Source organism: Haemorhous mexicanus, chromosome Z (genome assembly GCF_027477595.1).
Source record: "Haemorhous mexicanus isolate bHaeMex1 chromosome Z, bHaeMex1.pri, whole genome shotgun sequence".
Taxonomy (NCBI): domain Eukaryota; kingdom Metazoa; phylum Chordata; class Aves; order Passeriformes; family Fringillidae; genus Haemorhous; species Haemorhous mexicanus.
In genome coordinates, this window is record NC_082381.1 from 76,993,030 (window position 1) to 77,009,355 (window position 16,326).

General features: G+C 36.8%; 1 protein-coding gene across 3 annotated transcripts in view; it reads left to right on the forward strand.

Moving 5' to 3' along the window:
• The window catches only part of FYB1 (FYN binding protein 1), a 44,968-nt gene extending 36,172 nt beyond the window's left edge, over positions 1 to 8,796 (forward strand). For all 3 annotated transcript variants that reach the window (XM_059873441.1, XM_059873440.1, XM_059873442.1), the window contains 6 exons: positions 379 to 445; positions 1,746 to 1,851; positions 2,147 to 2,309; positions 5,378 to 5,411; positions 6,553 to 6,584; positions 6,700 to 8,796. In XM_059873441.1, the coding sequence (XP_059729424.1) occupies positions 379 to 445; positions 1,746 to 1,851; positions 2,147 to 2,309; positions 5,378 to 5,411; positions 6,553 to 6,584; positions 6,700 to 6,815 (518 nt within the window). In that variant the 3' untranslated portion in view covers positions 6,816 to 8,796. The remainder of the gene's footprint in view (positions 1 to 378; positions 446 to 1,745; positions 1,852 to 2,146; positions 2,310 to 5,377; positions 5,412 to 6,552; positions 6,585 to 6,699) is intronic.
• The last annotated feature ends 7,530 nt before the right edge of the window (positions 8,797 to 16,326 follow it).

Sequence of the window (16,326 nt, forward strand, 5' to 3'; positions counted from 1 at the left end):
TGCATTGACCAGGATGCTGTAGAAGTTATTGAATGTGCATTAAAATCAAACTCAGAAAATATACTTTAGTGCAATACAGTGGGAATTTGATTAATTAAAATGAAAATTAAAGGCTATATCATGTGCCAAAACTTGCTTTTGTTTCAGAAGATTAGAATTTCAGTGAATATCTGTTATTATGAATAAAGAATCTTAATTTGAAAAGGTTGGGTAGTGTTGCAGAGGTTGTGCAAAACAGAACCCGGAGTTACCATAGACAGTAAATGGCTACAGTACTTGCCGTAATTTCTTATCAATTTTGCTACATAGTAACACAATGTATTCACTTCTCATTTTTCACATAATAATGTACCATTCATCTGAACACTCTTGTTTCAGATTATGGACACAACGTTTATGATGACATAGATTCTTCAGACTTCCCTGCTCGACCACCTGATTCCAGGCAAGTGAAAATATTACTTCCCTGATTAGAAATCTAATACACAGAGAGACATTTTTAAAGTATATACCACAGGCAGATTGCTGCTACTATCTGCTTCATTTGGTGTTGTCAGGTTTTGTAGTTCCCATAAACCTACTGCTGATAATGGCAGTTAAATGTTCTTTCTTCCATTACAGATTGAAATAATAATTAGACTATAGAATAAGTAAGTATGTTTTGCATGTCAGCATATTCAGTCCCTGGTGGAAAAGAGGTAGAAAATGATGCATGGGCTAAAGGAACTTAATTAAAGGTCATAGTTCTTTTTCTATCAAAATTTGGGGACGGTTAGGATAGATACTTTATCTCAGCTGGTGCAGTATTTTAAGAGAAAAGGACCCAGTGCCCATGTTTAAACTTGAAACATATTTGGAGATGTAAGTTCAGCTTGAAAAACTTCTATCCTGAACTAGAAAATTATGGTCGTCTCTGGAGCCCAATGTTATGGGCACAGTTGCATCTGTGAGGATGACTGTGACATGTCACATCCTGTTGTCGCTTACTCCACTCAGGTGGAGTGACAGAGCACTATAATAATGTAGTCTGGAGATATAATAAGAGAGAGATCTCTTTGGATTGTGTATCCAAAGGAAAATATGTGGTCCTTCTAAGCTAAATCTAAATCTAGGATAGGTCACACACATACATTCATCATCAGTGAAACTGTCATCCTGCCAAGATCAAAGGATCAAAAAGTAGAATCAGACTTTATATTCCCAGGTGCATCATCAGAAAGGGCAGTTAGGGCATGAAACCCTTCCACAGTCTTTGGCAAAAGTCAATGCTATCAGGGATGTGCACAAAACAACAGAACTTGAAATAAATCATGTAATGCAGATCCCCTGGTGTAGCAAAGTCTGCAGGCATGCAGGGCTAGCACACACAAGGGTAAGATGTTCCAGCTGCCTCCACAGTGTGACATGTCATTCAGTGTATTGCCCAAAGGGGCACAGTCTTCACAAAAACTGCTCCTTACTGAGAGATTCTAAAGTGTCTTAGTAGATGGATACTTAAAATTCATTTTTGATATTCACTTATGTGATAGCTATACAAATACAGAGAGAAGTAAGAAAAACAGCCCCAACTTTTTTACTTATTTTGAAGTCAAGTCTGTATTTTATTCTCAATATTAGTTTTTCAGAGCAACAAAAAGTGATAAAGACACATGAAGGGAAATGCATTTTCATCAAAATTATCAGAAAGCATGTCAATGCTTCTGATGTGTTCCTAATTTTGTTTTATCTGTAACCTCTTGGTTTAGTTCATCAAAATCAGGAAGCTTTGGAAAACCAAAGTCAGATGAAAAAGATGCACAAAAGCTCAAGAAGATGGAAAAAGAAGAGAAAGAGTTCAGAAAAAAGTTCAAAGTAAGTTTTGTTCGAAGTGCTTTTTTCGCATAAAATATAAAAACAAAGTATCTGTATAGTGTTTTCTAATTTGTTGCCCATAACTGGCTTTTGAAAGGGAAAGTATGACTACATGTATAAATAGTGATCTGAGCATCTTTAAATCTAAATGGCAAGTATGGACACATACACATATTGTAGCATATACAAATATTTGTTAATTTCAAAAAAAAATTTAGTAATAAATGGGAATATTAATGGAAAAACACTAATGGGTTTTAACCATGTTTGGGGCATGTTTTTTCCTCCTTTTCAGTTTGACGGCGAAATAAAAGTTCTTTACTCTACAACCACAGTCCAGGATTTATCACAGAAAAGATGGGGATATAAAGACTTGCAAATAAAACCAGGGGAATCTCTTGACATTATTGAAAGTACAGATGATACCAAGGTCCTCTGCAGGAATGAAGAAGGAAAATGTAAGTTTTGTTTAAAAACTGTCATACATATCAAATTGTCAGAGAATGGTTGAGTAGGATGTGTAAAACCTCTCTTTCCTGGTTTACCGAGGCTGACCGTGGTTCACCTTGCCTGGTGGTTGATAAGAGGCAGATTGTTGTTATTTTATAACTGTGTTTTAATACTGGCTTGCCTTAAAAAAATCCCAACCACTTTCAATGGACAAGATATACTAAGTATTAGAAAAAAAGGACCATTTATTTTAGTAAAGTTTTTCTGTGCAGCTAGGATCAGCAGATGTTTTTCTTGCTTCTGTCTTTCCCCCTATGCCAAAAGGAGTGTAGCTATGATAGCCCACTGAGTCTAGTAAAAGTAAAGTCCTTGCTGCACCTCTGGATAGCACTAGCCCACTGATTGCAGCCAAGAGAAAATCAATAACAATATTCTTACTTTGGAAGAGATGCAGGCTGGGGGGAACATTGCTTTGGAGTCTTCTCCCCAGCTCCCAGCTAATCCAAGTCATATGTCCTTGCTGGCATGTCTGCTTGTTCAGGGAGCTGCACGAGGGCTTTCAGTGTTTCTTTGAAATCCTTGGCCAGGGTTTGCACTGGCAGAAATTTTTGAATTTTTGGAGAAGTCCAAAACCATCTACTGATGGTTTCAATTTCTTAATGAGCTTACAACACTTTCCAAATCTCCTAGTGAAAATTCACTTTGTTCTGGAACAGCCTACTTTCAAAGTAGCAGCATTCTCGTGCTCACGTGTCCTTTTGACCTCTGACCTATGTAGAAGACAGTGCAATGCTATAAATCTCCAAAGAGGATTCAGCCACCTTCCTTTTATTTTTTCCCTCCTGTACTCAACTCTTACAGTCTGGAGTACAGCCTTCTTCCTGGCAGGCCTGCAGGGAGAGGAAGAATTTCTTGCATAACAACACATATGTTTTTCAAAATATGGATTGCACTGGTAGAGCCACTTCCCAAAAAAAACAGCTTTCAAAGCCACATTTTTTGAATCAAGCTAATAACAAAGTAGAAAGTAGTTCATGTTGGCTGTTTTCCTCTCATAGTCTTCAAAGCCTTTCAAATAATGACAGGAGCTACTGCTTTGCTATGCATAAAAGAGCAAAACAAATAAAAATATCCTCCCTGAAAACCTCTGAATAGGTCCCAGTCAATTTACACATTAGTTAGCAAACTTTGAATCCTACTTTAGTTAAGTGCATGACAGTTTTGTTTATTTGCTCTAGTTGTTCTTGTTCCTCAGATCTTAAAGCTATGATTTTACCTTCTGAAGGCCAGGTAGACTGAAAATCCACCACCAAAGATGGTTTTGTTATTTTCTTGCACATGAATTCTTTGATTTAATCATTAACTTATGAAGCACTTCCATAGTTTCAAGCGAACAATTAAACAAAACCACAATTTATTTCAATGTGTTCTCACCTTTTTAAGCAAGGGCTGATGATCTAAGGAACATATTCTGCTATGGCTTATTTTAAATGTTATGAAATTATTTGAAATGTCAGAAGTGAAACAAGGAACTGATTTTCATCTACATCTCAAATTCCTTCTTGGTCTGAACTCACATATTTTGAAATACACAAAAGCTTTCAATTCAGCTTTGTAGATTTTGCCTAATCAGTAGGACATAAATGGACTTCAGTGGCCCAAATTTTAATTTTTGACCTCTCTGAACTTCCTTTACATTGTCAGTGAGAAGCTGGCACAATGTGTTATAGCTTTCAGTGCTTGCTATGTAATCAACATGGAGTGTGCCAACCTGCTGGCTTCTTCCCTATTTGGAAGCACCATAAAAAATAAGAAATTATTTGGAAACTGAAACTTTGGATATGTAACTTTAGATTAGTAAATATGAAAGAGTGTGAGAACAGCAGGGCTTGTATCTCCCACATATTTGAGGGCTAGTAATCAGAAGAACCTAGATAATGCTTTGCAATTGCAGAAGCACTGTCACAGGCACATGACTTCCAAGAAGACTGTGTTTGTAGGCCATGACTGTGAGCAAAGAAACTTTGCTTTCACGTATTTCACTTGAGAAAATTATATGAACAAGCAGAGAAGCTTAGATTAGCCAAATGATTTTGAATTATTTCTTGGAGACTTCAAGAGCCATGGAAAATATTGGACTGCCCTATAAAGAATTTTGAAAAGTCTGTAAAAAAAAAAAAAAAAAGCAATTTCTATGTCTTTATTCCAGAAAATAAAAACTGGGGAAAGACAACTGAGCTAAGATATCCTGAATAGACATTGCTAATGATTAAAAGAAGGAAATTTGCATAGTAATTTTAAATACAATACAAGACCACATTTATTCTTTAGAACTCTCCTAATTTCATACCAGCTTACTAGTGTTTACCTACAAACATGTAATTACTGTTATAGCTCTCTCTTTTTCTTTGTATTCATTATACCAATTGAAAATTATTTCAGTAGATATCTTTCACCAAAGACAGGAAGTAATTTTTTTAAAGAAATTGTATACATTAAAAAAGAGTATGTGTAATTTTATCTGATTTCATTAGTAATGCACCAGACTAATAGAATAGTACTCAGTAGCTTTTCTAAGGTATTTCCATTATTAGATCCATTATTGGTCTCATTAATGTTACAGTTTAAATTTTAAACAGTTACACATAATGATATTTCATTGGAGTACACATCCTGAAATACATTTTTCTTGTATGAAACTCTAAATGTTTCTGTTACTTAATATTACTGCAAATATTATTATGTTGTTATTACTACACTACATTTTTGTGCTATAGTTTTTGCTAATAACTGTTGTTTCACATCCCTCTCATGCAACCCAGAAACTGAAATACAAGATGAAAACCTAACCTTGCATAACCTCTATTACTATTTAAGTAGGCAAATAAGAATAAGCAAAATACTGCACATAGCAAAATCTTCATCAGCTAGGTGCCCATTGTACATTGTTTTCCATCTATTATGTATTTCTGTCTAGTATATAAAAGAGAAAAAATGCATTTCATTAGTGCTAGCAACCGAGGTAATAATGAGTATCTAGATTTGGCTTAAATACATCTATATTTCACTTTTACAGATGGCTATGTTCTGAGAAGCAATTTAGTTAAGAAGTAAGTATAAAGTTATCATTTTGAAAAATTTGTTTTAACACTTAATTTTGTTCTAAATTGGTATAGTAAAAAAAGTGAAATATAATTATTTTGGTCTGTCATTCTAAACTTGAAAGTTGAGTTATTTTTAAGGAGTTAGGGTTTGTCAAAAATTAATCACATGCATCCATGCTGAAAATCTGCCAGAGCTTCATTCCTCATTGCTTAACCATAAACTCTGGTTAAACCATGAAAAATCACATAAATTAAGCATTATTGGTACTAGACTCTATTACTGAACAGCAAGTTAACGTGATTAGGTGTATTGATGTCTTTTTCAAATGTTTAACTAAAATGGACCAAATTTTATTTAGGTTTTTTTGTTTTATTTAGGTTTTTCAGTCTTCGTACGATAGAGATTTGGCTCAGTGTTGCTCCAAGTAATGGCATGGAGCTCAGTATTTTGGTTCTAATCCAAAACTCTTGTCAGACAAAGCCTCTCCATTTCCTTCAAGAGGCTTTTCATATTAGACCCTTAAATATCAAATCAGATGTCATTTTTAGAATTGTCACATTTAGAATTTAGAGGTATTTAACACTCACACACATATTTAAATTATATGTATAAACAGTTTTACTGTCTTCCATGGGCCTGTCCATGTATCTAAGTCACATATTTGAAAATTCCTATTCATGGAGCATGTATTTTTAATACACATTACCTAAATTCATTACCTAAAAAGTAGCACCTCCAAAACTATTATGTAATTTCTGAGTAAAGAAACAAAAATAATTTAAAGGGCATAGTGATTGGGTTGTTTAGTTCAATTTTTCTGTTAACCATTTTTTTTAAATAATTAAGCATTTAATTTCTTTATGGAAATAACTCTATGAGAACATCTATGTAAAAATGTAATAAATAAAACCAACTTTTAATAAAGTAACCTTTCATGTTAGAAAGAAATGTATCAAAGTCTGCTCTTTCCTGAAAATATTTTGACCTGACCATCTTGCTCAACACTGTTCTCTTACCACAAAGGTTGTATTTTCCTAATTAGCAAGTTAATTATTTGATAGATTGCCTGCACCATACTGCTACTGTATTTTTAATACATTTCTGATGTCTCAACTTTTAAATGTATTTGTCTTTTTTAACTTACAGTGATGGAGAGATTTATGACGATATTGGTGATGGTATGTTGAACATTTGGAACAATGCTTCATTTCTATTCAATTATAATAAATAACTTTATCTTTGTGTTGAAGTACTACACAATATTAATAATTTTGCATTTTATTTCCATTTCAGATTGCATCTATGATAATGACTCTGATACTGCATTTTTTTTAAATAACAACTTCATTGAAGATCAAACTCTAGTTTGGAATCCCACTTGTGAAAGCAATAAGAGTCACAACTGCTGATTGCAAGTTAATTGGTGTCTCTTTTAAATGTACAATTAACATTTTTTGGGATTTCAGCTTTTTGTCCTCCAATGCTTATTATTTCCATTTATCTGAGCATTTAAAATTGAGGGAATATAAGCAAAAGTTAGGGTTATAATTTTTCTCTTCCTTTCCACATTTCTTACAGTCCATGTAGAAACACATTTTTAATTATCTATTCCCAGAAGCCAGTTCACATCTGTGAAGGGTCTAGAGGACAACAGTCTCTGGAAAGAGGTTTTACTCTGGCTTTCACCTATTAAGCACCAAAGACAGCCGCTCTGAGTAGAACAGTATTCTGAAAAAAAAAAAAAAAGGTGATAATATCCTGTTGTGAAAAGAAGAAATCAAAAGTGGGCCCCAGAAAAGACAATACACTGACCTGCCATTCCAACTGCAATAGTGTTAGCTACACTGACATATGCAGTCATGTTCCATTATTTCAAAAGTATATTTTTCCATGTTGTACTAATAATAGAATATAATTCTCTAAGATTTATCTGAAGTCTACTTTAAAGTATAGTGGTCTACTTTATGCTGTAGTATTGCTCAAAATATACTCAGAACATTTAGGTTAAAATGTAATTTCTGTTTATTTTGAAGATAAGTTGTCACTATAGTAATATAGATATTATAAGCTATAAACTCATGATAAACTGTTTGGAAATTACTTCTAGACTAAATGTATAGGTATATTTATCACTCTATCTTGAGAATGCCCTTTTTTTCAAAGTATTGTAGTTTACTACTAGATTTGGCTAAGGAAGAGTACAGAACTCAAGTATTTCCCTACTTAACCATTGTAGAATAACATTTATTCCTAAAGTTCATTTTTGATGCTGTTGTCTAAATGACCAAGCTGCAAATAGAAAAAAAGTGAACAGGTAACTCATTATGATAAATATCACTTTACCCTTATGTATCAGAAGTCACTGGAAATCAAAAGACATTTACAGTAAGCTCCCAATAAAGAGGGTGAGTATGTGCAAAAATTGGAACCTCTATTGCTTTTGTTGTAGTGTAAATTAATCAAAAACCTGTAATGACCAATGTGGCTGGATCAGTGGAAGCAGCTCCTTTTGATGAACGAGTCATACAATGCTGAAGGGAAGTCAGATCACGTTGTGCAACACGGCCATTTTTGTTTATAAACATAAAAAATGTTGCCTCTATTAAGTCAGTGACTTTTCATCTCACCTTCAGTGAAGCTGAGATTCCATTTTCTAAAAGTGTCTTTTATTGCTGCTTCAAAATACAATAAATCTCAAAGGAGGCATAATGCAGTGGGGATATCAAACATAAAATTAAGAGATAGTGGCTATAAGCTATTTAGTACTGTATGTAAAATCACTGATAGTATACTGAAAAGTTATATGCAACCTGACTTTCTTTTTCTCTTTGCTATTTCTCATATCTATTTGCTATTCAACCAGCATCCAGGCATCAAATAACAATTTTTTGTGTAAACATCAGCTGCAGCACCCAAATAGAAAACATGACCATGCATATTAAGTGCAATGAATATGTGTGACTATTTGACTGTCACTGCTAATGGATTATTTATTTTTCACTGGCACTCAAGAGGCTGTCTGCATTAAATTAATGATATGCCAGAGAATTGAGTGGGCATGCAGGTACCTATACAACTGCATAGCTCTTCCATGTTCTTAGTGGTAATGTGTGCAGACACTGCAATTTTATATCAATAAGACTGACTAAATTGGTCATATGATACATTAAATAACGAAAAGAAATAAATATATTTATAGCTAAAACTCTGTTCATTGCTTGTTCAAATCAAATATAATGTGATTGCTACAGGGTGTCAAAATGAACTTTTAAAGTATTACTCATTGAAAAACTACTGGTCTTGTATCTTAACTTTTAGCAATGATTTTTTGTATTGTATTTCTTCTGAATAAAAGTACTTCTTCTGAATAAACATTTGCTTAACAAGAAATGTGGGTACACTGTCTTCTGTCAAAATAGAGCAACAATAGCTGAACAGTAACTTATCACTGAGCAGCTAACAGAGTGAAAATCAACTTTATTATTGTTGCAAAGGCTGCACAAATGCAACGTGGCATTTGTTAGTAATTGCTACCCAGAAAGTGAAATGTAAGCAGAAAATCTTCCAGACAGGAAAATCTATACTTAGGCAGTTTATATTCTAAGGGATTTTCACCTGTAATTTATTCTATTATCTTTTAAAAGACATAAAGAAGGAAAAGGAAAGCTCTTCACTTGATATTTTTCCACCTCCAAATTCAGTCTATAATCCTGCAGTATTTGGCTGTGCCTGCTAAAACAGTCAGCAGTGAAAACATCAAAATATTGACCTAAAAATTAGGTTTCAGCATGAACATCCTAGTTAGGGTAAACAGAGCTGGTTTCCATCTGTGTTGTACCTCTGTGCTGTCCCAGTAAACAGGCTAAGCATAACCAAAACTGGGAGAGCAAAAAAGACTTCTCTAATTCAGTAGCTTTATAACATTTCTCTGCTTTTACCACAGGCTCTGGACTGAAGGAATGCAGCTGATCTCCTGCACATTCCTGTGTAAGAGGTTTATACTCTCAATCCACATAATTGCAGATCCCCTGGCTACTCCTCCAACAGTCATAACAAAATTTCTTCTATGTGTGATCCCTTTGCATAAATATTCTCAGCTGGAAAGATCAGTACTTTAGTAAAAGCGTGGAAATTCAGGGGGGGAATGTAGATTCTCTGTGTGAATTATAACACCCCTGACCACTACATTACTCTGCAGCAGACACCGTTGTAAGCACATGTGTGCATAGGAATGTGTGCATCTATTATGTGTGAGTATACTTCATGCATCTATTGAGGCAAATTCTGACAAAACTAATGGACTCATTAAAGGGCACCTTTATGATTTCTGTACAGCAGCCCCAGACCACCCTGCACAGAAAAGCTTTTGCATGTAGTGAAAAGAACTGCAGTGCTAGGAGAGTCAATAGATATGCTTGTATTTGCACAGCCTCTGTTCTGACTCCTCGTGTGGATGTGTTGTTAACTGTGTGCACAGTCTGTAATTACATGATGGCTCAGTATTTTTTCCACAGGATCCCTGCCTCATTTAGTGCATGGGCTGGATGAGAACTAATAGAAAGGGCAGTTGTTCAGCCCTGCTCATTCAGTTTCTAGCCACTCCTTCATTTAGTGCAAATCTTCCCAAGCTTAAGCTGCACCCAGAATTATTAGTTTCTCATGGCATTCATCACAATGATATCTCACATTCCCTTGAATGGGAATGGATTTATCTTGTGAGATAGGAAAACATTTTATCCCCATTTTAATGTATGAAGGGAAGGCACAAACAGAGAACAATTTGTGGCACATATCCATTAATCCTGGATATAAAACCAAACCACTGAAACTAAATTAAATTTTTTGTACTTTTCTAGATTAGGACTCCCACTATTTTATCTTCCTGTTCTTTGCCTCTGCCTATGGTTAAATAGAAAGATAAGAGAGACATTATCTTGTGTTTAAAAAGTATTAGCATGTAAAATTTATACTGTAAGTAGACTACAGAATTACAGACTCTCTAAGTGCTTCTTGAATTCTGGCACTTGGCACTTCTCAGACTTACCACTTCCCTGGGGAGCCTGTTCCAGTGCTCAACCAACCTCTGTATGAAGAACCTTTTCCTAACATTTAAATCTCCCCTGACTCATCTTTAGGCCATTCTCTCAGGTTGTGTCACTGGTCACCACAGAGAAGAGATCAGTGCCTGTCCCTTTGCTTCCATTCATGAGGAAGCTGTAACTGCAGTGAGGTCTCCCCTCACTCTCCTCTTGTCCTGGCTGAACAGACCAAGTGACTTTAGCAACTTCTCATATGGCTTCCCCTCCAGACACTTGACCACCCTCGTTGCGGTCCTTGGACACTCTCTAACGGCTTCATGTCCTTCTTACACTGTGGCACCCAAAAGTGCCCCCAGCATTCGAGGTGAGGCTGCCCCAGTGCAGAGCAGAGCAGGACAATCCCCCCCCTTGCTCAGCTGTTGATGCTGTGCCTGATGCCCCCAGGACAGGGTTGGCCCTCCTGGCTGCCAGGGCACTGCTGGCTCGTGTTCAACTCACCACTGACCAGGACACTTTTCTGCAGTGCTGCTTTCCAGCACCTCATTCCCAGTTTATTCATACATTCAGGGTCGCTCCATCCCAGGTACAGAATCCTCTCTGCTTTAGAGGCAGTCAACAGCTCCTCTCATTTTTGTATCATCTGCAGACTTCCTTAGTATCCATTCAGTCCTGTGTCCAAGTCATTTCTGAAGATGTTGAAGAGCACAGGGCTGAGGATGGAGCCCTGTGGAACCCCACTAGTGACAGGTCACCACCTCCCTAGTGACATGTCTGATCTCACCTCTCACTGTAACCTGATGTCACCCCAGTCACTGGGGTGCCCCACCCATGAGCCAGCTGCTCACACATCACAGGATGTGTTTATCCAGCTGCGGGCAGGACATTTTGTCCAGAAGGCTCCTGTAAGAGTACCAAAAGCTTTGCTGAAATTGAAAAAGATTATATCAACTGGCTTCTGTTGATCAACAAGGTGGGTTACCTTGTCACAAAAGAAAATCAGACTTGAACTATGTTTACAGTAATAAAAAGGTCAGTAAATAGGGAATAGTAATTAAAATTTAATGTAAATAATAGGTGAGGCTATATTGAGAAACTTAATAAAAAGTGAGGATGAATAGTAGAATTAGTGGTGCACATTATTACACTTCATATCAGTTGCTATCTTTCAGCTCTCATATTGACAGGCAGTTTGTTGGTATGGTTTGGAGTAAAGTCTATGGCTCTCGCCAGAATTAAACCTTTATGTGTATATGGTCTGGTATAGCCTGGTCCCAAGGCTGAGATATCTAAACTGGTTCTGAAAGAGCCAACTTATCTATAAGAAGCAATTCACACAGGATAGCAGCACTACCCTACAAACCCTCCACCCTGACTGCTTAGCCTAGCTAAGAAATAAGTCTGTTGTGCAGATGAAGGGTCATCTTAAGCAATTTCCAGAACCCCAGCCACTTGGGAACACTTTCAGTACCACTCTGATTAGCCATGCTACTGCAGAACACCCCCTAACTCATGTTCAAACCTTGTGCTGAGCAGCACTGTGGTAGTCCCCAATCCCCTGGGTGCAGCAAAGTACCATGATCTCACAGTTTTCTTTCTCTGATCTCATTCTAGATAGATGACTCCTGAACATACATAGAATTTGGTAAATCATTTTTATTTGCCTCCTTTGAAAGCAGTTTGAGAGAGAAGATTAAGATGTTAATAAATGTATAAAGTTTATTGCTTGGAGGCTTTTTATATTGTGGGCCTTGCTACAAAGAATATGGGACACTGTGTATCTTTTCTCAATACACAGACACGTAAATATTTCTTGAATTTAAAATACTCACTACTAGGCAGAAAGAAAGTATGCAAAATGTCAACACAAACATGAATGAAATGCTAATTAGAGGGATACCAAGGGTTTTAAGAAATATTATACGATTTGCATTACTTCTGCAGTAGCACAAAATCCTACTGCTCAGAAATCATGAGACAGACAAAGAAAGGAAAATTTAGCACTGGCTTTTTTCCCTGCTTTTTTAAACTTTTTTTTCTTTGGCCTGATTCCTGATTTTCAAGTTCTTAACAGAAAAAGCTGCCTGATCCTTCATTTACGTGTGGGTGTGCTTCAGGTAGAAAATGTACACAAAACACAGACACACAATACAAGGCTCTCGTCCATTTTTGCTGCTGACAGAAGGGACACACTGCCAAGCTCCCTTCCCTTCTTCTGCATTTCAGCTTCTTCCATGTTCTCCTGCCTTGGACAATGTTGTTACACACCTTCCAGCTCACCCAGGTAAGCCCAGTTTCTTCTTCTGTATTGATCCAAAGAAAATCTATATTTGGTTTTCATTACCTCCTTTCAATGCCTGACATGTTCTCTGTATTTTTTTTTTACTCAATTACTTCCTGTTCCCCATAATTATTCCTCTTTTCCTCTTTTCTGACCATGGCATTCTGTTCCTTGCTTTTCTGCTTCCTTGTTCCTTTCTCTTCTCATCCTTCTAAACTGTTGCCTACTTCTGCTTTCCTGCCCCTGGCACTTTCATTTTTATTCCATTTTTAAAAGCTGATCTGTTTAAATGCCTTTTTTTTTTTTTTGTGCAAGATTTTTAACTCTGTGGGTGACACCAGCAGAGGTTTAATAACTCAATAGGCACTGAGGAGACTTATAATTCTTGTATTTTGAGTTCTAGGCTGTTTATCCCACAGCATTTAAAATCAGATCAAACATAACTTCCTCTGCCTCCAATATTCGTGGGAGTTTTTTTTAGTACTCAAGTTGGGATGCTATATATAACTAAATCTTACAATTGGCAGTTTAAACTTTAAAAAAACTTTTTTCTATCCCATTCCTTTTTTCTTCTGTATTCATATTAAGCTGCTTGCTACTGGCCATGTAAGACTGAAGCATGCTCACTGGCTGCTTAGAATCTCCAATATTCAAATATTTCAGTACGGATATCAAGATGTATTTTAGCATTGCTGTTGAAATGTCAGCCAGTGCCCAAAGAAAATATTAATGGGCTTCTTCAGTTTTTAAGAAAAGACTATGAGTTACAAAAATAGTTTCTGCTGCCACATAGATTTTGTATCAGTGGATTATAAATTATCCTTACATTGAGTTTCGGCACTATTACTGGAGTTTATTTGGACAGAAACAGCAGCTGTGTTTTGTTAAAATTTTTCCTCAGGTGTAATTATTATGCCAGCTATACACAAACTAAACACCTGCTGCTTTTCACAGCTTCAATAGGATTATACAGTGTGGAATGCTGGGAAAAATCTCACATGAACGGGTGCCTGAGTATAAGGCTGTACTAATTAACAATCTAGTTAGCAACCTGCCCAATTAATCAGGAAGACTTGTTGCAGCACTTGACCTTCTGTTAGTTTGCCACTGATTGTTACTGCTTTACTTATGGTGCTCTTGCTTAATTATCTGCCATGCACTGTAAGTTCATTTTTTAAATTTCTTCCATTATAGGGTACTGAAGAAATATTAACACTACAAACAACTGCAATCAATTCTGATTTATATTAATACCTTTTATTTATTTCTTTATTTAAGGGTCCTATCTTTGTGAATTAACTTAGATTATGATGGTTTCCAAAATCAGAGCAATTTCAGAAAAGAAAAAGAAAGAAATTTCCTGAGCTAAAAAATTTGTTAGATATTGGGGAGTTGTTTATAGCAAACCACATTACTTTTGCCAACTATATTACTGATACTTCAAATAGTGCGTACAGAACTCATTTTCCATAGATATATATGTAGAAATACACCTAGTTAATTGTATTTGAAAGGGTTAGCATTGGAATATATTAGAAATATAGCATGTAAGCCAGAAGAGCACTCACATCCCAAAAGGCAAGCCCAGTAGTCGCAACTGCAAATTGCCTATTTTTCTCCAGGCTGTTTGGTGAACATGGGACCAAAATGGTCAAATCAAAACCATCAAACATATGGATCAAAAGTTCAGCAAAAAAAAAATTCAGCATCCACTTAAATGCAGTACTTACCACTTAGGTCTTCCTTGTTTGACTTACACTCTGCACTGTGCCAGTCTAGGCAGTTTGGCAACCCACAACTTGCCTGTAACTAGATGCAGCCCACAGCTGCATCCATACTACATGCATATATCATTTAAAACTCTGTCAGGGAACATCCTTGGGCACTGGACCTTGACGGCCTTTGCTGCCACATTGCCTGAATCAAACAGTTTTGGCTCAAGACCACTGCAAGGTTGTCCAAAGAACTCCCAGCTCATCTTTTCAGGATATCCACGTCACTACTTCCCTCCCCAGGTGACCCCATGAGCCAGATGGATTCCCAAGGAGCAGATGCATGTAAAATGCAATATCACTGCTTTCACATTGCAATTCTGTTTCAAGACCTCTGCCCTTCCCAATATCCCAGATTCTGTTAAGTTTTCAGCCCAGCTCTGGCCACACTGAATTTTTCTCAGATCCTCTGGTAGGATTCACAGCAAAAAGACTCTGTTCCCAGGAGTCAAATTAATTTATATTCAGGAGGAAGGACCCTTTCTATTTCTGCTTGTTGCTGGGGACATAGAACCAAATCTCAAGAACTGCACATTAAAGGACTTTGATTTATGTAGATTAAGCTGCAGATAATGGGGTCACCTTTTTCCCCCTTGTTTCCTTCCTCACATCCTCTGAAGCAGGTGCCTTTTCAATCTTGCAGCACAATCCTCTCTCAAGCAGGTCCTTCTATTGCACAACAAGCACACAAGCCCAGAACTGCAGCTGCATCCTCCCACAGACTGCTCTGTATCTGGTTGGAGATGTGACATTCATTGTCACGCTTGTACCACTTTATGCCAACTGTGAAGTACAGGGAGAATTTCAGTGCATGGCTGCCCAGGGGTCAGGCATTGTGCAGGTCTGCTCTAGGACCTGTGTTTTGCTTCAGAATGACCACTGGTTGTTCAGAGCTGTCAATAATTTAATTTGATACTATACATTTTTCCAGCTGCTAAAAAAGTGCTGATGAGCTGGATTTGATTTGACTTAAACAGTGGAACTTCTAAACCAAAACTCTACCAGGACCCATTCTTAGACAGACTTGTTTAGGTTGGAAAAGACATCTAAGATCATTGAGTCCAACTGTTAACCCAGCACTGCCAAGTCCACCACAACACCATGTCCCTAAACAGCACATCTATTCAGCTCTTAAATACCTCCAGGAATGGTGATTCCCTGGACAGCCTGTTCCAGTGCTTTACCAACTCTCCAGTGAAGAAATCTTTCCTATTATCCAGTCTAAACCTCCCCTGCTGAAACTTGAGGCCATTTCCTCTTGTCCTATTGCTTGGGAGAAGAGACTGACCCCCACCTTGCAGGATACAACCCCTGTCAGGCACCTGTAGAGAGTAATAAGGTCTCTCCCAAGCCTCCTTTCTCCAAGATAACATCCCCAGCTCCCTCAGCTGCTCTCCATAGGACTCCAGACCCTTCCCTAGCTGCATTGCCCTTCTCTGGACTCACTCAAGTACCTCAGTGTCTTTCTTGACCTGATTCTGAGCTGCTGCTCAGACAGACATTCTTACAGCCTGAGATTTTTTTTTTTTTACATTAAAAAATCAGGTCAAATTATTTTTGTAATATTATATGGACAAACCAGTATCAGATAAACTTCTGAGCAACTTCATTCAGTGATAGTTTCTTTATACTTTTCTTTTTGTACCTCCATTGACAGTGTTCCTTAGCTGCAGAGAATAGAGCTCACATTTTATCATGTTCTATGCAGTTTGATGGGCTACATGTCAAGAATAAGACTAAACAAACAGAGTGATTACAAAAACTCTTGCTAACAGTATAGAAACAGCAAAGAAGGGATGATTGTTTTAACCTTTTGATCCCTTTCACTAGA